General features: G+C 42.5%; 1 protein-coding gene across 1 annotated transcript; it reads right to left on the bottom strand.

Annotated features, from left to right (window-relative positions):
* Positions 1 to 820: 820 nt before the first annotated feature.
* CCND3 (cyclin D3) lies at positions 821 to 22,413 on the bottom strand. Its single transcript, XM_063297588.1, has 5 exons — positions 21,919 to 22,413; positions 19,225 to 19,440; positions 9,912 to 10,071; positions 8,085 to 8,227; positions 821 to 2,824 (listed from the first exon to the last, which is right to left on the bottom strand). The coding sequence occupies exons 1-5, from the start codon at positions 22,105 to 22,107 to the stop codon at positions 2,654 to 2,656; spliced, it is 879 nt and encodes a 292-aa protein (XP_063153658.1). The 5' UTR covers positions 22,108 to 22,413; the 3' UTR covers positions 821 to 2,653.
* Positions 22,414 to 22,854: the final 441 nt, after the last annotated feature.

The raw sequence follows: 22,854 nt of genomic DNA, 5'->3' as shown, positions 1-22,854 counted from the left end.
AGTCTGTAGGTTGAGTCATGGCAACTGGATTTCTTTCTTTTTTGTAGAAACGTTTCGCTGCTTGTCCAAGCAGCTTCTTCAGTCTGGGCAAAGGTTGGTGAGGGGACCCCATATGTCTTCCAGGGTGGCTGCATTGTCCCTACATCTGAACGGCTGTTAATTGTGCCATGGAGGTGTGGAATGACTTTGGGATGTCTTACTCCTAGATCTTTCGTTCATCCCCAAGTGGATCGTTAAGAGTGGCCTTCCTGGTGATCTTAACCTTCCTGAGGACTGATGAAAGAGCAGCCTGAAAAATGGGGGACAAGTTGTGTCTGAGGCCTTTGCCTCTATTGAGGGAAGGATTTTCCACTTTGGCATGAATGGATTCCTTAACCCCTCTCAAACCACCTGTCTTCTCTGTCCAAAATGTGAACAATGTTGTCCTCAAACGAGTGTCCTTTTTCTTTTAGATGAGGTAAACTGCTGATTCTGGTCCGGTGGTGTTGCTCCTCCTGTGTTGGACCATCCTCTTCTGTAAAGGTTGTTTGGTTTCCCCAATGTAGAGCTCAGAACACTCCTCACTGCACTGGATTACATATACTACACTGCTCCTCTTTATGTTTCGGTGCTGGATCTTTAAGGTGTACAAGCCTCTGTCTCAGTGCGTTAGTGGGCTTGAAATATACCGGTATGTGGTGTTTTCCAAATACCCGTTTTATCCTTTCCGACACGTCAGCCATGTAAGGAATGACCAGGTTCTTCCGTCAAACTACATTGTAAGATCCATTTGGTTCTTTTAAAATTGTATTTCTACTTCCAAGGAAAGACAGCAAGAATGTGCCAGTTTCAAAAATCTTTTATTGCAATATCGTAAAATACCAAAATTGTCCTAATGACTGAATTTCAAGTGACAGTGAATATCATATTGTCAAACTTTACTTAAAGCTCTTATTTATTTTTATATATATATATATATATATATATATATATATATATATAAAAAAAATTTATTTCTCTCTCTCTCTCTCTCTAAAATGCATCCTCATTTCCAAACTTGTATGAAGTTCTAATGGATACAGACTTCCATTTATCGGAAGTGTTGATGGCACCTTATGACATACCAGGCTAAGCACAGGGAAGGGGGAAATAAAGGCAAAAATTAACTTTTTTTTTTTTTTGGTAAACATGACCGTCTCCAGTGGTGTTTGAGTTTATAATCATGATGATGCCAAAATGACGAAACATGTCATGACATCATAATGGAAGCTCCTCTCATATCTGTGTTGCACTGTTGCATGCAAGCACACAAGGGGGCAGTTTGCATTGCAGTTTTGTCACTTGCCCCTACCCGCCACCAGGGACGCCTATGCATCAGTTTGTCTTCATTGTACGGCCAGAGGGTTGAAGAATGGAATACCACTAGAACTCAAAGGCAAGGTTTGCTCCCATCACTATTGTTCACCTACACCTAATATTTCTGAAAGTGATCTTTCATAAAAGCAGCATATAGGGGGGGAAAACCCAACACATTTTTTTTCCTGAACAAACAAGGATTTAACTCTCAATACCAGTGCAGTCGGCAGCTCATCATATTGTAAACTCTTCGGGGAAAGAAATTCATCTTTTATCCCCCTTATAAAAGCAGGTGATTACTCTCCTGCCTGCCTTTTAAAAGGTTTCTGGCAGTGAACACGAGGATTATACATACAAGTATAGCAGCAAGTGTCGGGTGTACTCTGACTATGAATGACTTCTACAATGACTAATCTCTCAAAGTAAGCAACCCAGAGGTACGAAGGAGAATGAGGAAAGAACATTAAGGCGCTATTTTATATGGCAAGATGGGACAGACCAGAATGATGTCCCTTCATTCTGCAGTTTTACAAGGTTTAGTTCTTAAAATAAATAAAGCAGCTCATAGATCTCACAGGAGTAAGCAAAGGCAACCAGGTGCAAGTAGAATGTATCCCTTCAGGCCTCCCCACATTTTCACTATGACATGCAGCACCTTTATAAGCACCTACAAAAAGCAAGCAAGCCCCCCACTCATTCTCAAATGAAGGGCTCAAGGATTGTGCTACTCTAGATCTTCAAAGAACTAAGACGTCCTTGGCACTGAGTGAAGCTGGAAAGCGATTCCAGTGCTATACTCTATATTGCTTGGGCTCTTACTAATGCCCACTAAAGGCAGCCTGGGCAAAACAGCTTTAGCCAAGGAGGTCTCAGGTGAACGTCAACAAGTTTTTATGGAAGGTGAAGGTGATTCAGCCAACGAAAGTGCATTCTCTCTCTTGACTCGCATGCAATAGACATGCAGTGAAGATTGAGATAAAATAGTATATCAGCAGTGCCCCGCCAATGAAGCGACCCAAATCGATGAATGTTTTGAACTGACACTATGCTCATTCATCCTTCCCAAGTTTAAGCTTGGTTCGATTACCCCAGAAGGCTCCCCTGCTCCTTGGAAACCCAGGCTAGCAACACAGAGAAACAGTCCTACTGCAAGAGGCCTATTCCCCCTTGAGTCCCACCCAAGTCCACTACAACCCAGTGCCAACAGTCTTATTAGAAATATGGCATCTGCTGGGAAAATTCTCTCAGTTCTTCAGTGATGGCAGAATGTTCCAGGCGACCTTTTATTTCTGAGAACTGGGTGGTCAGCAGGACTTGGTCACAGGTTGATGTCTGTGACATCCGTAGGTGTGCTGGTCAAGCTGACTTCCTGGCTGTCCAGGTAAGCTGCATTCTTGGAGGGGCTATATTCTTGCTGAGGCTGAGATATTCGTTTCAGGTTCTCCGCTAAGGCAGCCTCAATCTGCTCCTGACAAGCTTTCAGGCAGTCCTGGAAAAAAGAGAACAAAGAAAAGTTCATTTCCACATTTTGCACCCCTCAGGCCTGTTTTCAGCACAACTAAACATCTTCAAATATTTGAAGCATTCATGCTAGGTATGTGAAGGGGCCTGCCTCACCTCCGGGGGCAAGATATTCCAAAGGGCAGGGGCCACTGCAGAGAAGGCCCACTTCCTGAACCCCACCAGGTGCAATTCTTTTGCAGACGGGGTCCGTAACATGGCCTCTCTGCATGATTGGGTGGGGTGGGTCAATGTTATGGGGATGACTTAGATGACCTGGCCCCATGCCATGTAGGGCTTTAGGATTGAAGGAAGGGTTTAGTAACATATCAAAAATTCTTGTAAAGTAGAGCTAGACAAATTCAGTTTAATTACCGTTAAATATTAGCTAATCATTTCTTTGGGGATGTATACATTAATTTATTCCCCTCAAAAAAGTATTTTAAGTATTTTATTATAAAGACATCATGCCAAAAAAGAGACCCTGCAACCCATTCCTACCATGTTTGCACGAAACACACAGTTGCATGTCTCTTGCTCTAACATGTAGCATTAGCAAACGATTGGAGGGAAAGAACTGCTTGAACTGGTAAGTTATCTAGTGTGAAGCATTACCACAATATTTGAAAGGGTTCAGTACTCCCCACTTCCAAGGATTTGAACGTGCTAGATAGCTTGTGACCGTGTTCTCCCGAAAGTATTGTCACTGCATTTATGTTAATGCAAGGGAAACTCTTGACCTTAAATTTGGGAGGGGTTATATACAGCAACAATTTTTCTCAGGGAGATGAGGAAACCCCTTCAGTTCTGCAATGAATCATAGTGGTAAGCCCTAACTATAGCTTGCTGCATCTCCTGCTATAAAGGCTGGGGGTCATCCTCTTGCCCTAGCCTAAAACATAGTGACAGTTTCTATGCTAAGCCTTGGGGTTTTGACTGGATCCTCAACAGGCTCCTTGAGGCTGCTCTGTTCAAGGGATCCTGTCATGTATACAATCTTACAAAGAATCCTCTGATGGTTCTTAGAAACTGACAGAGGATGTGGCAAGTAAAAATAGCAACACCCAAGCTCTTTTCCTCAAGACAGTTCCAGTAAGCGTGGCCTCTAAAACCTGTTTAACACCCACCAAAGGCTTAGCAAAGCCCACTCTAAATTATTTAGCCAGCTTGCAAGCAGATGATAAGGAAAGGGAAGCTATGCAGGAAGGGTTGATTATAGAAAGTAGAAAGTTGGACTTCTCGTGATAAGTTCCTTCTCTGAGTGGAAGGGATACTTGTATGCTTCTGCTTCTAGCTCTGACAGACAAGACTCTAACGATCAAGCATGAACACAATCCTCTGTAGGAAATAATTCTTCCTATTTCAGTATATAAGCCAGATCCCAGCATTGCCAGTGAACTGAAACATAAGCTATGCTCCTTCAATTGGTCAAGCATCACGCTAAGTGAGAAAATGAAATCTATCTCCAGAGAAAAAATTAATGGACTGAAACAGTACCCCCACTTCCACAAACCAAGGAATGTTGACCAGGGAAGTGGAGGGGGAACTTGCATCTGACTCAAGGACTGCCCCCTCTCTGGTTTATTTCCTCCTGCAGGGATTGAGTGGATTGTCATGGATTTGTGTGAGGCAGCAGTAGTCACAGGTGGATTTCAGTCCTGTGTGACTAATGCTTAAATCTCAGATATCTCAGGCTGTTCCAGTTCTACTCCAAGAAGTCCTCAGAAATCTCTAAGAACTTCAGTGATACTCAAATAGAACATCGCAACAATAATTGAAGCTTCTCCCTTCTTCATGTTTTGGCCTCGAGGTCCTTTGCTAGGACAATGGCGATGTCTGAATATGGTATTTATTGTATGTTTTAAAAAACAATTGATCAGTGTGTAGACAACACAGACCTAGATGGATAACATGTCCCAGACTACTCATGACTTGCTACTGTTATTAAAAAGAAGCAACACTGTACATGACCATTCAAAGCACGTATATATTCTAAACTGCCTTCTAGAATCTTAGACATCTGACACATCTAGAGAATTGTGTGCAAGAGATACCAGCCACTGACATGTGAGATTCTAAGGATTAAATGCAACTGGGAGTGTGGGGACAAGTGTGAAAGATGGGGGGGGGAGGTTAGAAAGAATGTGCAGGTCCTCCAAATGCTAACCTGTTCTTTTTTGTTTTTGAGCCAGTCTCATTGCTTCTATTTTTACATGACCTAAAAACTAGGTACATGAAAAGAATTCAAACATCTCAAAATTTTAAAAATTGTTCCTGATTACACGCTTTATGACGAACCATCTTCCAAAAATAGGAAGAATATATGTCCGTGCTTCCTGTAAATCTCAATCAGCATCCTCAATTCGCTTTCATCTATACACATGCAAAGAACAGGTTTAAAGGCTATTTTCCAGAAAACAGAAAAGTTTGATAAAACAAAACAACTGGAAATAATCCAAGTCTCTGCTTGATGCCTCTACTCACTAAATCTTCAGCTGAAGCCTAATAAGCATATCAGACAATAGGGCAAGAGAAAATACTAGCTTTTCTACCAGTGTCTTCTCCAAGCTTCTGTTCAGGAGACAAAAACTTAAAAGATGCAAAAAGTGGGAAAGAAGCCAAAAGGAACTGGGCAGGGAAAAAAAAACACAACTGACAAGATAAACACAGCGCTCCAAGTTAGGTCAGAAATCTCTAACAGCATGGGGCCTTGAAGTGCATCGCCTCTTCTCCTTATGAGATTTTCCTCTTTTGTAATCCTCTCTCCGCCTCCCACCTGTCCTCTACTGTCTTCCATCAACTCTGCTCACAGGCTCAGCCTCATTCACAGCAGCAGCTTGCAAACAGCTGGCCCCTGGACAGTTCAGAGAGCATGGGAAAAAAAGCCAAAAACCTTTGCAAAAATGCTGTTCATGGTTGTCATGTAGGTTTGTTTGTTTGTGTATCCCATTTCTTCACCGCCCATCTCACTCAGAGAGTGACTTTCTGTTATTACCAGATCTGCAAGAGGCACAATCCACCACTCCTGCTCTGATTGCTGGTTTGAGCCAGGTAACAGACTATGTAGAATGCCAAATTTGCTTTTCTGGGATACCTGACAACCAGGGAGGCCTCTGGAATGCCACCTGAAGTGTACTTCTCTGGACTCCGTATGTACCCCTGGCAGGCATGAGCAACTACACTGACCCACGTGAACAGATACTAAGCCAGTTCCAAGCTCGTCCTCATACACAAACCTAATCAACATCTGTTTGGATGAATTTTTGCTTTTCAAAGACCCCCAGTGTGCAAAAGAAAAGAAGCAGCAACTGATCTGGAGCATCATGTAAGTAACCTATGAAAGAACCATCTGCGATATGCAGCAATCAAGAACTCAGTGGTAGGTTAGAAGTTGCCATAATATACCAAGAAAAAGCAGCTGGGTTTTAGAAAACAGCTAATTTTTATAGCAACCCCACTGACTACTGCAGAGTCACAACTGTTTTGGCTTAACATTGACAAGGGAGCACTGGCTTGGGAATCCGGGTAGATGCAAAGCATGGAGAGGAAGCCTGCCAGCTAGGAGGAGAGCAGATGTCTTCCTGTGCCAACCATGTAATCTTTGCATTGAGCCGGCAAAGAAAGCCCCTACCGTCCTTCATTTCTGGAGGTGACAGGCTTTCTGCACTGGGCTGGAACTAAAGGAAGACTCAGCCACATTAATAATATGGCCATATGCATCAGACAAAGTAGTTGCTGCATACAGAATCTTTTGCCAAATCAAGTAATCTCTAAAATGTCAGAGGTGTGTGAGTGGAATTACATGTACAGAATGAATGACAATTTTCCAAAGCTGCGGGAGCAAGAATCTCACACAAGTGGTCAGGTACTTCTGCCTGCCATATTAGGCTCCCAACATTTCTCCTGTCATCTGTGGCTTCTCATAATGCATCAGAAGCTCTTCCAGGCAGTCCTTTGTTCTAGGCTTCCAAAAGTAGCTTTTAAAAAGCTACTATGGTAGAGACAAAAGACTGTAGAAACTTAGCATAATGGCTTGTACAATATTGATGGGCAGGACAGCCAGGAAAATGGAGCTGTAAGGATTACTATGTCCAAGGGCAGCTATTATCCTACTCTAAGATTCTATCCATTTTAATAACAAGATGGCATCATGAAGAGTCCAAGAAGAAAAACTAGTAAGGAGGACTAGTATTTTCACAACACGTAGTAACACAGGAGTTTTTAAAGATAATTCTAAATGTATATTCTATTCATGGTAGGGAAGCCAGACCGAAATTAGCTAATTCTATTTGCATTAGCTGTACAGACAGAATTAATAAGGAAGGGTCTTTGGCCATACAGCTGGAGTATATGAGGGGTGGGAATTTATGAACTCCACTCCAATGAAAAGCACTAACATACTTTAAACCTACTTCATTGAAAAGTATGTTTAATCCAGGATTGGCCAAGGCTGTAATTCACAACAAATTCCACTGAATTCTGACGATTTTACTTTTAAAGTAAAAAATGAGAATAGTAGATCATCAACATGGGTTGAACAAGAAAATCTTGGTTTCTTTACTTCAGCGCATTTGTCCTAATCTTTATTTATTTCTCTGAACTGTAGCTGTGCAGAAGCTATAGTTTCTCAGTTAAGCACAAGAAGTTCCTTAGTGAGTTTCAATTCTGAATGCTGACCCTTTCCTCTCTGTTTGCGTAGTAGTATCAGCATCATCATTCAGATTGATTTTCAAAAGAGTTCTCTTTATTTGCCTAAATGTTTTCCCCATCTACCACCTCCCCAAAAAGGCAGCTTGGTTTAGTGTAGCTAATTTTATGATGTGTACATTGATTTGGGGTTTGATCGTTGGGATTTTTTTCTTTTGCCATTGTTGTTAGATGTTTTAATTAACTGAAAGAAAACTGGGATTCAAGTACTTTGAATTATTGTTATTGATATTGCTGCTGCTGCAATATTGGGTCATCATCTTAGATCTGACAGCTCAAAAGCTCTGTCACCAGAAACTTTTGAAAAGAGGCAGATGTCTCTAATCATTAAGTAGTGGCTTAGGCAATGATATGACTGTCTGGTGCTTTCTGAAGTAGATGCTAAATGCCATCTGTTAATATCAGATTTTCTGGCCACTTTATAAACAAGTTTGGGATGTAGAGGGAAGAAGTCACACTAGCTTTCCTTGATCCAAGAAACAAAATGTTAGCTGAACGCTAGTCCCCATTTTGCACGCTATTGCCTCCAAGCAGGTACTCACCACCTCTGTGCCAGTAATGCTAGCAAGCACTTCAGTAAGCGCCTCGCCAGAAAAATGGTCAGATGAGGTAGAGAGGCCATGGACTGCTGCTCCAATGCAACCTGTAGCAATCATGGATGGTGGATACATAGCAAAGGTGTACTCTACAAATCCAGAAGAAGAAAGGGTATTATTTATTTAATTATTTTATTATTCAAATTTAATTACCGCCCATCTCCCCCAAGAGAGGGACTCTGGGCGGTATTAAGGTGGTATTAGGATGAAGAGGGACAAATTCACTCATTACTTCATTCAGCAAAGAGAGACATCCACACAGAAAGCTTAAGCAGATACTTTAGGGCAGAAGACCAAGCAAATTAAAACTAAGCAGCATAGGTTAGCTTTTCCAGTTTCAGAAAGGAATACAAAATCTTAGTTCTTTGAACACTGTAAAATATTTACACCCTGCCTCATTCCCCACCAGTAGCTCACTGCAAAATTTCTGCAATACACCTATGGGCACTGATTTTTAAATAAGAAAAATAACTTGCAGCAGCAGCAGTTGATATGGGGATCTACTGCCGATATCCCCATAGCACCTCTCCTGGAACCCACCATGTTCACTGTCTTCTAATGGGAGTGGGGTGGGTTACATTTTTTTAATTAAAAAATGAGAAGATGAGTCATTTAAAGAATAACTCTGGGCATTATTCTTCATATTATTATAATGCAGCCCCAACAGGATTTTTAGGAAAAAAAATGGTGGGTTGCTTTCTCTGTGAAAGTGCACTCTTCTCTTGCCCCCTTAAAAAAAACAAAGGTAAGCTAGAATTGCAGACAGTATTTATGAGTGGGGGACATCTAGAGATGGCAGCAGGAGCAATCCCATAAGATATTAGTGCTTTGTGACAGTGACCATAACCTGCTTGCATAATTCTAAAAGTGTCTCCCAGACTGAAAAGTTGCCTACTCTTAGCATATAGAAATCATTTTGCAACAAATTATTATCAACATATTTTACAGGAGTAATTTGTACAGGAAAGAGGAGGCATGCATGATGAACATCCAAGCTTCCAAGTCCTCCTCCTCCTCCTCCTCCGTATTTTAATAGTTAACGCTACTGCACATCAGACATTAGTATTTGATTAGTCTGCCAGCTACAGGAGAAGGAAACCGTCATTGCCTGAGAGGTCTCCCATTCACTCCCAAGTCACCAAAACTGGAATGAAAAACACTGGAGCTAGCTGGTAGTTTCCTGCACTGCTTTGAAACCAACAGAAAGGCACATGAAATCTACCTAAGATGTTTCATTAACCTACCTAAGAGTAATCTATAAGGTTACATAACTATTTCTTTTTGACAGCATGTTACAAAAGGCAACAATGCCTCTTCCTGGATGAAGAAAAAGTAGATGATATACAGTAATAAGTAGCTGGAAGCATGAGGAAGATGCATTTCCCCTCCAAGACTGTATGAAGAATTCAGGAATGATCTGATGCCCAGTTCAGATGATCAATAGGATATATCTTTCTGGTGACAGAAGAGAAACTAGAGATTATATTCTTCTGTAGAGCGGTAAAGTTGTTCTCAAAATGGCAAAAGAAAGAGATTAAGTTGATCACAAAGCAAAAAGCTTTGCCGTGGCACCCAATTGCCAAATGCTTCTGTGAACTGATTGCTTGGACTAAATTTGTTCTTAACATGCATACATTTTGTGATTACTATATGTTATATTTCATTTTTATAGATAATGGTACACTTTTAAGCAAGGAGTCTTTCTTTTCAACCTTTGTAAATTAAGCTGCTTCTCCCTTCCAGAGAAGTTCACCTTTTGAAACTCAAACATACCTGTGGCACACAACGCAATGAAGGTCTGGGCATGTTTCTTTACCAAGTCCACCTTACGCTGGGGAAGTGGCAGCCGATGGAGAATGTGATCCAGGAAGTCATTTGCTATTACCAAAACCAGGTCCCATTTGAGCTTCTCTAAGACCAAACACTCCCAGTCCTAAATAGGAAAAAGGGAGGGGGGGCATTATGCAAAAGTTTTTTTTTAAATTGAAATCACACAAGAAAAAAAGCCAGATCCATGAGGCTAATTAAGGTTTAGTGTATTTTCCCTCAATATCCCAGCAAAAGATTACAACAGTAAATGACAAGGACGTGGAGGCTCTGCTTCTTGGAATCTGTAAACTGCAGAATATGTTTATCTCCCCCTGCCCCCCAACTGGGCCTATGGGCAGGCTTTGGCATGCAAACCTTCTGTCATTGCACCTGATGGATGAAGCATTCCTCCTCTCAAGCAAACATGGCAGAGGAAAAAGCAGAGTTACACAGGATCTGCATCTGCCAATTATGTCTTCTTCCCCCTGTGTAGGCAGGACATAACTGAATACAAACTTTTCTAGAAAAGGAACTTCTATACGAGTGTTTCTCAAACTTGGCAACTTTAAGATGTATGGACTTCAACTCCCAGAATTCCAAAGCCATGCTGGCGAATTCTGGGAATTGAAGTCTACCCATCTTAAAGTTGAAAAGTTTGAGAAACATAATTTTATACCATCCATTTGTTAAATGCTATGGAAACATTTTCAATTAATCCCCCATTCTAGTTGAGGGATGCTGCTTTCTTTCTTCTCTTGCTGTTATCAGAATTTCTTTCTTCATTTGCCACCACCCATGTATTAACCCCTAATTCCCATCAGCCTTGGTCTGGCCTAGAGCTTCTAAAGTTCAAGTGCTTTAAGGTCAATTTCAAGGAGGCTGCTGATGCATGCCTCTTTTGCCTGAAAGGCCATCCCATTTCTAATCCTCTGGTTCTTCTTCCAACATCTCTTCTTCGTAACTTCTTCCATGCTCTATCACAGGAAGGAAAAATACCAGATCTCTTGGCAAACAGAACGACAAGAGCAGTGCTACTCCATTTTGCTCAAAATAGCCAGCACCTCTTTCCTCAATTTTCCCCTCTTACACCGAACAGCTCAGGTCAAACAGTATAAAGCAAACAAATCCAGAATCACATATAAAGATTTGTTTCTTCTCACAACTGGGCAGAGCCTGTAACTCAAGATAGAGGACATTCTTTGTATGCCAAAAATTCCAGATTCCGTCCCAGCAGCTCTATGAAGGGCTGAGAGCAACTCCTGTCTGGAACTCTTGAGGAGCTACTGCCATTCAATACAGACAATACCGCACTGGCAACATTAGTGCTCTGACTCAGTATTATCCATCTTCCTAAGTTCTTGCTCTTAAACAGCAAACCCAAGCATGTCCCCCCATCACACCCATGCTTTACCCCAGTTTATCCTTCTGAAACTGCATATCCAAGATACAACAAAATGCTTTTCCGCTCCCAGAGACCAAACCAATAGAAGGGCTAGCCAGAAAAGCTTTATGAGAACGAATGTGCACACCCTTGTCTTGCCTGCAGATTGTTATGACTTGATTCCAACGTGCTTTTTCAAGGGAGAGCAGTTACACACTTCACAAGTGGAGCACTGCAAGATTCCATGAGATAGTAAACATCTTTGCTTCCTTTCCATTTTTCAATGCAGATAATTTCCCCATTAGGGTTTGCTCCTAATGGGGAACAAATTTCTTGAATGCTTAGGTTATATGCAACTTCTACCATCATCTCTTAAAAGGCAGCCCAAAGGGCCACACTGCATCTGAACAGGCTCTCAACTGGCCCTCCAATCGCTTGCTTCTTTTTTCTCTTAACTCCTGTTCACTCACCTGTCCTTACTATTTGCAGCTCCAGACAGCAGGTATTTTTAGAATTCTGTAGATGCAAATAGGAAAAATGACTGCAACCTTAAGAGGCACCACAAGCAGCCTCTACGTGCAAGGGTGATATGGACAAAGACATCCAACTTTGTAAGTAACTGTCCAAGAATGAAACAGATCTTTCTATAGTGCTCACAGTAAGGAGTCTTGTTCTTTTTATCTTTTTGTTGCAGCAAATACTTGCTTTTATCAACTTGTAGGCAACTGCTGGGAAAGGTGCATGGCCCTTCTGAAAGCTCTCTATTCTGTGGGGAAGAATTTCCTGGTTTTGCACTTCCTATTTTAAGGAGATATACTGTAATGTCCCCTACTCCCTCTCCTGTATGTAAGCCTCTGGGCTTATATTAACTGTGGTTTCCAAAATAGAAGAGCTAGAATTTCAAAGACAACTTGGCTTTCTGCAATTGTTATCAGTCTCTTCCTTAAGTAAGAATCAAGTGGCGATTGGCTCGAGGATCCATATTAACTGTCATTTAAAAAATTGCCATGGGGGAAACAAAACTGACTTTTGTCTGGCTTTTCAAGCATTAGGTCAGAGGGAAGCTTCCTTGGTTTATTCGGGTTTAAAGTTCTCATTTTGTGCATGACCCAGAGAAATTCGGACACTGCAGCTTTACAGTGCTGTTGTCTTATGGAAAAACTCGCCCTTCACTTGAAAAACAGCACATTACCACATCAAGCTGAGAAAAAAAACCAAAGGCAGAGCAACTGCTACAGATGCCACTAGCATCAAACTTGTTCAGTGATAAATGTAGATGCTAAAATTAGGGAGAATGTAGGAGTCAGTATTGCAAATAAGAGCATTGCTTCAGTTAATTTCAAGCAATGCTCTATTGACCTCAGCAGGCTGCAACAGGTAATACTTTAAGGAACTGAATCCCTTTCTGCATATCCAGAATGAGGTGATGGGCTCTTTAGCTGGTGGTCTGGACTTCTATCCGTCAAGTTGCAAGGGGGGAGGCACCATTTTTAACAGTGTCCCCCACATTTTAAAAAATCTAATCTAGTGGTTAAGGCAATGGGCTAGAAACCAGGAGACTGAGAGTTCTAGTCCTGCCTTAGGCCTGAAAGCCGGCTGGGTGACCTTGGGCCAGTCACGCTCTCTCAGCCCAACTCACCTCACAGGGTTGTTGTTGTGGGGAAAAGAGCAGGAGGAAGGAGTATTAGGTATGTTCCCTGCCTTGAGTAATTTATAAAAATAATAAAGGCGGGATAGAAAATAAATAAATAAAGACAAAGTGAGCTTTATGTGCTAGCTTTTTATTTACAAAGAATAAGCTGGAAAAAGAAGTACTCAAACATTATTTTTTATTTAACTTTCACCAGTACAGGTAGTCCTCAACTTACAACCATGTTTGGCAACCGTTCGAAGTTACGATGGTGCTGAGGAAAGTGACTTGCGACGGGTCCTTGCACTTACAATCACCACAGTGTTCCTGCGGTCCTGTGATAAAATTTCAGGTGCTTGGCAATGGCATGTATTTATGACAGTTGCAGTGTCCCAGAGTCACATGACTGCAATTTGCAACATTCCCAACAAGCACGTCAATGGGGGGACCCAGGTTCACTTAGCAACCACGGTGTTTTACTTAATGACCACAGAAAAAAGGTCATAAAATCAGGCATGACTCACTTAACAGCCACCTCACTTAGCAACTGAAGTTCAGGTCCCAATTGTGGCTGTAAATCAAGGACTACCTGTAAACTGCCTTGAAAAAAGCAGGTAAATTTTATTGTCCCCCAAGTTATATATGGAGATTGGCTAAGTGACTAAGGGCTTTTGTAAAATGATAGTTCCCTACCTATGGAGCAGACTGGAGCAACTTCAAGATCAACAGTCCCAAAGTGCTGGATAGGACAGATGGTTAATGAACGAATGCTGAAAATAAATCCCATCAAGCTGAAGACTTTGTGACCTGCTGACATGAAATAACTCTTTGTAACTTAGCTTTGTACTCTTTGGTTACAAAGCTAAATATGCATGCAGCAAATTGGCTCAATGAATGCACAGCAGCTTAGATAATACCCGTGGACGGAAACCCAGCTTCCTTCAAGTGGATAAATTCCTTGTTGCATCATTTCCTTCTGCTAAGAATAACTTCATCATGATTTTGAGTGCTGAGCTGGTGTCAAGCAGGCATCCTCTTCTTTCCAAGAGGAAACTGACCTGCTAAAAAAGTGAGATAGCTTTCCTTCCAGGAGCTGGCAGACAAATTGCCAGGATACACCCATTGTCCAAACTGTTATGAAGTTGCTTTCTCCTTCCTTTCCCTGTATCACTCTCGCTGCCCAATTGTGAAAGAAAGAAGCATGGGACATTATTAGCACACAGGAGGGAAGTAGCAGCTCTCTGTGGTTGAGTAAGTGAAGAATTAACACTCTCAAACCCAGAAGCAGATGCCGTCCTGCATGATTCAAGTGATAATTAACCTATCTTCTTAGTATTGATGGACTTCAAAGAGCAGGATAGAAGGCATTCCACAGTCCAGCAACATGCACAGAATACAGGATATCAACTTCACAGCTGATTTTGGATTCTTCTTCCATGTAGAAGATGCAGTTCCTTACCCATTTTGATGCCTATGCCATTGTGCGTACCGCCTTGAAACAAAATTGATGGCCAGATGCACAGCACTGATAATTATTACATTTTGATTCAGCAGACTGACCAGTGCAGTTATGTAATTCAGATGGAAAGAGACTGAGTTTAGAGGCTCAACTAAGTTGAGAAGGATCTTATAATATTTTCCTGCTGTAACTTCATTACTGTTAAGTAGATCAGTTAGAGTTCTACTGAGCCTCCTGCTGCTTCTGCATGTTTACAGGAGCAAAGTGGGATTGTGATAAGGACCAGGACAAGGACCTGATCTTATCAGTGGTCTGAAATCAAGAGGAATTCCGGAGATCTCTATGAGAGGACAGGAACTGCATACATGCATGACCAACCTAAAAATTTATGAATGAATGATAGCAATGGGTAACTTTTGATTCATAGAAAACCCAAAATGCCTAACAATAATGATAACTGCATTCTTGATTGGATGTATGTATGTATTTATTATCCCGCCTTTATTATTGTTACAAATAAGGCGGGGATCATACCTAATACTCCTTCCTCCTCCTATTTTCCCCACAACAACAATCCTGTGAGGTGAGTTGGGCTGAGAGAGAGGGACTGGCCCAAAGTCACCCAGCCGGCTTTCCTGCCCGAACCCCCTCCACCTTTGGTCAAATGCAAACCAATACGTTCACCGTAGACAGTGAACGCTCAAATAAAGTATCTTTTAGGAGCTGAAAAAGGAGATCCATGAAATTGAAGGGAATTACCCTGTTTCCATTTATATTAAGAAAAACATAGCTACCCAAAAAGGATTCCTGTTCTATTAACTTACAAAGTATGTTTAGCTCACACTTGCGCAAAACAGGGTGAGTGAGAATATTTCACCAACCCCTTGCTCTCGCATTACAACTCCATCATCCTCTGGAACCATGACCAATGCTGGGATGATGAGACATGTAGTGCAACCAAGCTAGAAACATTAGGCATCAGATACAATTTCTTTGAAGGAATCAGTGCTATACTGCTATACTGACAGCGGAATAGATTTTAAAATCTGATTTGTTATATTTAAATTAGATTTTGTTTTTTTGAAGAATATCAATATTACATGTTCAGGGGGAAAAAAAGGATAAATGCAAAGCATGTTAAAGTCTACTCTACGCTCCTTCACATTTGTTTTTTATATTTGAATCCAAAGCCCTCTCTTACCTAGAAAAGCAACTAAGGACAAATTGGAGAACAGGCATTATCATGTATGAGACAGTAAGCCACACACGGTACTTATTATTATTTGACTAATTATCCATGCATTATTTAAATTTGATCACTGAAACAGCAGGCAGAGCAATCCTTGCCCGTATGCACTGACTGAGAGGGAGATGCACCACTGCCTGGCAGGCAGACAGGCTCTGACAGTTCAATTATACTTCTAGGGAGATCCATGGCATCCAACTACCTCCAATGGAGCTCCCTCTGGAGGAACAGGAATTACACCCCCAACAGGCATTCTGGGACAAGATGGAGGCTGCTGGGATATGCTGAATCTCAATTCCATGTGATTTCCTATTCAGTTGGAAACAGATTATTTCAATGCTTATACCAGCCATTTCAAATGCAAATCTCTTGAAATATATGAATAAGAAATATGAAAACTGTTTTAGAACAATTATTTAAGTCAGGCCATTTTCCAGTGGTGGATTAAATTTCCTTGATTTAAATCAACCCATCCTGCTGACAGCTTGTTGCATTCTGGGGATAAGAATCCTACAGAGGCTCCTCAAAGCAAAGACTCTATCTATCTATTCACCAATCTACCTACCTACCTATCTATCTATCTCATGAGCACTGATGGTGAGCAGGAGGGGGCCCCTATCCAGGGGGGAAAATGCATGCGTAGTAGAGAGAATTTGAGCTGTCATTCAAAGAGACACAGAACAGACCCGCCTTGACTGGGGTTTATCTGTATGGGTTTTCTCACGCTTCTTCAGTTTGGTAGGATTTTGTCTACTGTAGCAATAATAAAACACTAGAGACTTATTCCTCATCTCAGCGTGGTTCCTGCTTGTCAGGACAATCTATCCATCTATCAATCATATTTCTTCACCGCCCATTTCATATTGCAAAGACTCTGGGCAGTTTACAAGCAAATTAAAAGAATAAAAGATTAAGACAGATTCATTATAAAATATAAATATACATGAAGATAAGAAATACAAAATATAAAATATAAAGTCCAAGATGGTGAAATAATTGTCTCAGTAAAATTTCCCAGGGCCACATCAAAAACCAACCACCCCCTGATTGACTATCCCCCCTCCTGCCCCAAGCAAGGTGGCACAGCCAAGTCTTGACTCCCTTTCGGAAGCTGGGAGAGTGGGGGCCTGCCTCACCTCTGGGGGTAAATTATTCCAGAAGGCGGGGACCATGGCAGAGAAGGCCCTCTTCCAGGACCCTGCCAATCAGCAATCCCTCATGGACAGGGTCTGTAGCATGCCCTCTTTGCCTGACTGGGTGGAATGGGTCGATGTAATGGGGGTGAGGCAGTCCTTCAGGTAACCTGGACCCATGCCATGTAGGGCTTTAAAGATGATAACCAACACCTTGAATTGGACCCAGAAGCAAACTGGCACCCAATGCAGCTTGCGCAGCAAAGGTGTTATATGTGCCCTCTTTGGGGCTCCTAAAACTGCTCAAGCAGCTGCATTCTGGACCAGCTGTAGCTTCCGGATACTGTTCAAGGGTAGCCCCATGCAGAGCACGTTACAGTAGTCTATGCAGGAGATGACTAGGGAATGAATGACTGACCGGAGGGCCTCCTGATCCAGGAAGGGGTGTAGCTGGTGCACAACATGAAGATGCAGTGCAACCCCATCCAGAACCAAAGATGGTAAGTTCCTGGATGCCAAGAAGTCCCCAACCCCCAGCCACTCCGTCTTAATCAGGGTTCAGCTGAAGCCTGTTGTTCCTCATCCAGACCCTGAGAAGCAAGCTGGATAAAACCTACTACACATTTCCCAGCTCTGCTAGCAGGATATGCCAACTCTTCAAGTGTCCCCCATTACTTCATTCTTGAATTTCTTCTGCTCATCTTCTTTTTCTACCTGTACTTCAATGCATCTGCACTGAGTCTTGAGTGAGAAGTCTGAGACTAAGTGAACTCTTGTGGAGCAGAGATGCTCCCTTTTTTGCAAAGACAGGCTCAGTAAAAAGGTAACATCAGGGAAGGAAGCTAAGAACCAATGGGCTAGGTGTCACAGTATGAGGCAGCTTCTTAGGTTCTACAGATCTAGCCCAGGCTCCTTAACCCTGACTGGTAGCAGCTTCAGGCAGGAGCTTTTCCATCTGATCAGGAAATAACAAGGATCCTTGAAAAGCAAGTGCTCTGCCACTGAGCAATGGCCCACTGTCCTGGGAAGCCAGCTTCTCCAACTTGCTTACTTTTGCATAAACATGCACAAGTCTGCGCTAAGCATCAGCATATATAATCTTGCTTACTTTTCCTCTACCATTTTCTTAAGAGATCTGTTGATTTCTAGAAATCCTGCATTATAGTCAATCTAGCCTGAAATCCAATGAAAAGACACCTACAGGAACTCAAAAATTATCGTATTTTGTACGCACAGTCAGAATCCATACTACATTCACTTAATACTTAAATGTGTGACTAAAAAGAGCTTCTCTATTAAAAATGAACACAGAACTTGAACCTATACACAGGACAACAAAGACTGTGATGTAAGTGGTGAATTGTTCTTGATACAGCTGATTGGTAGCAATTTTTAGATCAGTGTTGCATTCTACTGATGAACTGCCTATTGGTAGAAAATTACGTTTCCAGACCAAGTACTATAACATGTGGCCATACCTTATGAGAGAGCTGTTAACTGTTTTAAATATTTTAACTGTTTAAATATTTTTAAAATATTTATCCTTTTGCAATGGGTGTTCTCTGAAGGTTTAAAACTGTAGCTATTATTGAAAAATGATTATCATTCTGCAATGTCTGCATTTCACTGGAGACAGTTCATTTTTAAATGAGATTTTGCTAAACTTGAAAAACCTGCATTTGTCTTAACCATCCCCAGGTAGCTAACATCCTAGGGCTTCTGTCCTTAACAGAAATTGTTACTCCATGTGTTTCCTTTAAACACTATTTCCTACTTGATTACTTGTCATTGCAAGAGAGACAAAGGAACAGGTTTCTTTCCAACATAAACTGTGCATTTGGAAGAATATAATTACAAAGGTTCACAGAAGCATGACTGGATTGTGCACACATATGAAGCACTCTGCTAGGTTATAGCAAAGACATTCCTTCCTGGTAGAGCATTTTGTACCCATTGTGCCTAAACAGTTGTCACCATAGGGAAGCTCACAAGCAGGGCATGAGTGCAAAAGCCTGTGCTTCTTACTTATGAGTTCCAGTTTTGGGAGGGGGGTTGTCCCATGCACATCGCTTTATTCTTGTTTTCACTCAATAACATTTGCTGAATGCATATGTCCATTTGGCAGTTCATTTCTATCTAGTTTTAAAGCACGCCAAGTAATTTAATGTGTTCAGCAAAAAGGGGCAATTTACTATTCACTTCTAACTTCAGGTCATTTATGGGCAATTACGCTCAACAGGCCAGAATCAAGAGTCTAAAAAAGATGTGCACACAAAAGAGGGGGAAAAAAGTAGATTAGGATATAGCAGGAAAAGGAATACCATATGATGCTTAAGAAGCAACCACAGTGCCCATCCATGATTAAGTAACAGAACAAGCTGAGCTGTAGAAATATGAAATATTATATCTAATGAGGGAAGAAACTTACCAAAACTTCACATGGTGTGATGGAATTGTCTGTGTAAATGCAGAGTTTCTGTACGCTTAAAGGCATGGTCTCTCGCAACTTGGAAGCCAAAAGCATACAGACAGCTCCCAGGAGTTGCAAATGGTTTTTGCGGGTGGGGACACAGGACAAGTAGCGATCCACGTAATTCATGGCCAAGGGAAACACCTCTTCTTCACATTTTTGCTCCTCACAAACCTGACAAAAAAAAAATTAACAACAGGAAAGAATTTTATAAATAGGAACCATCTACCATACTGTAAATAAACTCTTCAAAAATAGTCATTATCAAAGCACTTTGCATTTGGAAGGAAAATATGAGGGTTAATATGTAAAATAGGGGATGTGGAAATGTGATCTCTGCTTTGCTCCTAGATCCTGCTGCAAAGCTAGTTAGGTCAAATCTGGATTACAGAACCAGTATTTGGTTTTTAAAATTCAGGCCTGATGCATCATGTGCAATGAGTAAGATCCTAAACATTCAAAAGCATCTCACTACCCTAATTCCATTTACTGAAGAACAATACAACCCTCTGCATCTCATGCCAATAGAAATACCACTGAAATAAATGGCACTTCCTTGGAGGAAGTCATCATATGATGACAACATTAATCAAGAACCATCCGTGGAATTAAAAAAAGCTTAATTCCCTATCTTGTCCACTGACTATGCTGACTTAATTTATGCTGCTTTATAGTGCCCCCACTGAATCTATTAAGTTCGCTTAACAGTTAAACCATGGAGATTTCCCCTTTAGCAGAAACTCATTATTTATTGCATGACTTTCCCATATAGGAATTGGTCTTTTTTTTAAATGGATGTACTATTACTTGGCTTTCCTGTTCAGGATGCTGGTATCTGTTTCATCAGCTTAAAGCAATATAACTGAATTTAAATCCATCTCCTAGTCTACCTGCACAGGACTGCTTCCACTTATGACACACTTAAGGTATGATGGGTGGGGGAACTCAAAGCTCTCTTCCAGTTCAAGCTCCCTGCCTTGTTTTCCTGAAAGCAATTCTGACCTGTTACAGATGATCAGGCAAATAACGTTTTAGAAACCTGAATTTAATAGCCCAAATGTATTAATGGCATTGCCGAAAGTGGTCATTGCAGAAAGTGGTCGTTTACACTGAGTGTTTTGATATCTTGCAAGCAAAGATAGGGAAAAAACTGTCTGAATTCATACAATATAAGACATTGGCTTATCAATAAGAAGATAAAGGTAAAGGTTTCCCTTGACATTAAGTCCAGTCGTGTCTGACTCTAAGGGGCGGTGCTCATCTCCGTTTCAAAGCCGAAGAGCCGGCGTTTGTCCGTAGACACTTCCGTGGTCATGTGGCCGGCATGACTAAACGGAACACTGTCACCTACCCGCCGAAGTGGTACCTATTAATCTACTCACATTGGCATGTTTTTGAACTGCTAGGTTGGCAGGAGCTGGGACTAGCAACGGGAGCTCACCCCGTCATGCGGATTCGAACTGCCAACCTTCCGATCAGCAAGCTCAGCAGCTCAGTAGTTTAACCCGCCGCGCCACCACGTCCCTCTATCAATAAGACACGTGTAAAAACATAAGAATCCCGTTTTAAAGTAAAAATCGTTTAATCCACAATCTTGTTTCCCACAGGAAGAAACTCAACAAGGGAAGCTGTGTTCCTCCTTACTTCATGTTAGAAAAAAAGTGCTGCCTAATTTATTTGTGCTTGTTGTACAACTATCTAAGGCAGCATCACCTATCTGGAATGAAGACAGCATTCAGGTCCATCTAGGTGAAAACCCATTAATATTTATTGTAGGATATGGCAAGACAATCCTAGTTTGACTTCCACGTTCCAACTGTACTTTCTTTTTCTGACAGAGAACAGGTGTGTGTGTGTGTGTGTGTGTGTGTCAAATCTGTCTTTACTGGTTGGTTATTCATTTCTCCCATTTCACCCCCTCTTCATGCCTGGCATTCTAGTTGTGAAAAACTGCAGATTTTAACTTTCCTGTGATCAGTCCCTGAATCTTGTGCACAAGCCGGGCTAGTGACCGGGACCCCTAGAGGCTGCATGCCTTACTGCCAAGAAAAGGTGCCCGATCCTTGAGTAAGAATCTTTCCCTCGGCGCAGCACCATCAGAGCACTTTTCAATCGCCTAAATCGAGAAAGCAAAAACGGAGGGGCTGGAGACCTCATTTACTTTTTCAATCATTTCCTTTTCCCCAAGCCTTTTCCCCCAATAGGCTTGCTGTTAATTAAGCTTCGATTACTTCACCCCAAAACACTTCCACCACCTTCGATCGACCTCTCCTGCAAAATCCTTCCCAAGAACGCCTGAATCCCGATCCCTCCCCACAACTGAGGTTAGACTCCTCTTTCCCGCTCCATCAAGACTAACTCAAGGCCTCAATCCTTCCTAGGGAAACTTCTCCGGCAGTAGATTTCAGGGAATGAACGGAATTTAATTTATTTCTGAGAAAACGTGCCACAAAGTCGCCCACACCCCGACGCACACTTGCCCGAACATATGTGCCAGTAAAACCAAGGAAGCTTTCTTCAGAGTAAACCCACTTTAGAAAAGAAGGGGAAAAGCCCCACTTTCTAAGGCGACCGACTAAGAGCAAGAGGCAACCCGGGCTGAGCCCACAAGGTGGTGGTGGGCGGGCGAGCCAGCGAGACCCCGGCACAAACCTCCAACATCCAGAACGCCAACATCTTCCGCATGTAGGGCTGGATCTCCTTCTGCACGCACTGGAAATAGGAAACGCGGAGGCAGCAGCGCTCTTCCTGGCTGAGCAGATTCTGCAGCACCCGCCGGTCCCTTAATAGCTGCGGATCCCGCTTGGCCCGGATCACCCCCTCCACGCACAGTAGTTCCATGTGTGCGAATCAGGAGACTGGAGCGAAGCGCCGAAAAGAAGGGAGCCGAGGCTGCGAGCGGGGAGCCGGAGGCCACGAGGAAGGGAGAGGACGACTCCCCGGCAGTCTCCGCCCGGGCGCGGGCTGGATCCGGCGGCAGCAGCGAGCCCAGCAAAGAAGCCTCCCCTCCCCCTGCAAGGCGGCTCCAAGCTCCCGGCAGCACTCACACGAATGAATGTACGGCCACGGGCCCTTCGGAGAGGCGGAGTGGGTTGCTGGCCCTCCTTCTTCTGACGGACGCCCCTCTCAAGGCCACGCGAAAGAGCTGCCATCATAGGGGCGGGGGATCCTCCTTTCTCTCCACCCTCGGGAAGTTCTTTTACAAAGAACCAGAATGTTCTTTGCAGCAGAGTCGCTGGCGGATGGATTTGTTTCCTGGGCATTACTTCAGGATCGTTGGCTATTCAGGCCGCCCCAACAAGGAAAGGAGGTGTAGCGAGGGGAGCCTGCCTTGCACTGGCACGTATGAATCTGGGTTCTGTGCCCTTGCAAAGCAGGATGTCAGCGCTAAAGGAGCCCTTAATGTTCCGACGGTGCCTGCAGTTGTCTCAAAGGATAGCATGTGCCACAAATAGGGTTTTATCTGCACGCTGTCTTGCAACACCCCACCACCACGTCTTGGGGGCAATACCCCTATGCCCAGATAGCTGCAAGCGAAGGAATTGTTCCTGTGGCATTTTGGTTCCTCCCCTCCCGCCCAATGGTCAA

This window comes from Candoia aspera, chromosome 3, assembly GCF_035149785.1.
Source record: "Candoia aspera isolate rCanAsp1 chromosome 3, rCanAsp1.hap2, whole genome shotgun sequence".
In the NCBI taxonomy this organism is placed as follows: domain Eukaryota; kingdom Metazoa; phylum Chordata; class Lepidosauria; order Squamata; family Boidae; genus Candoia; species Candoia aspera.
This window is presented reverse-complemented; position numbering and strand designations above follow the sequence as displayed.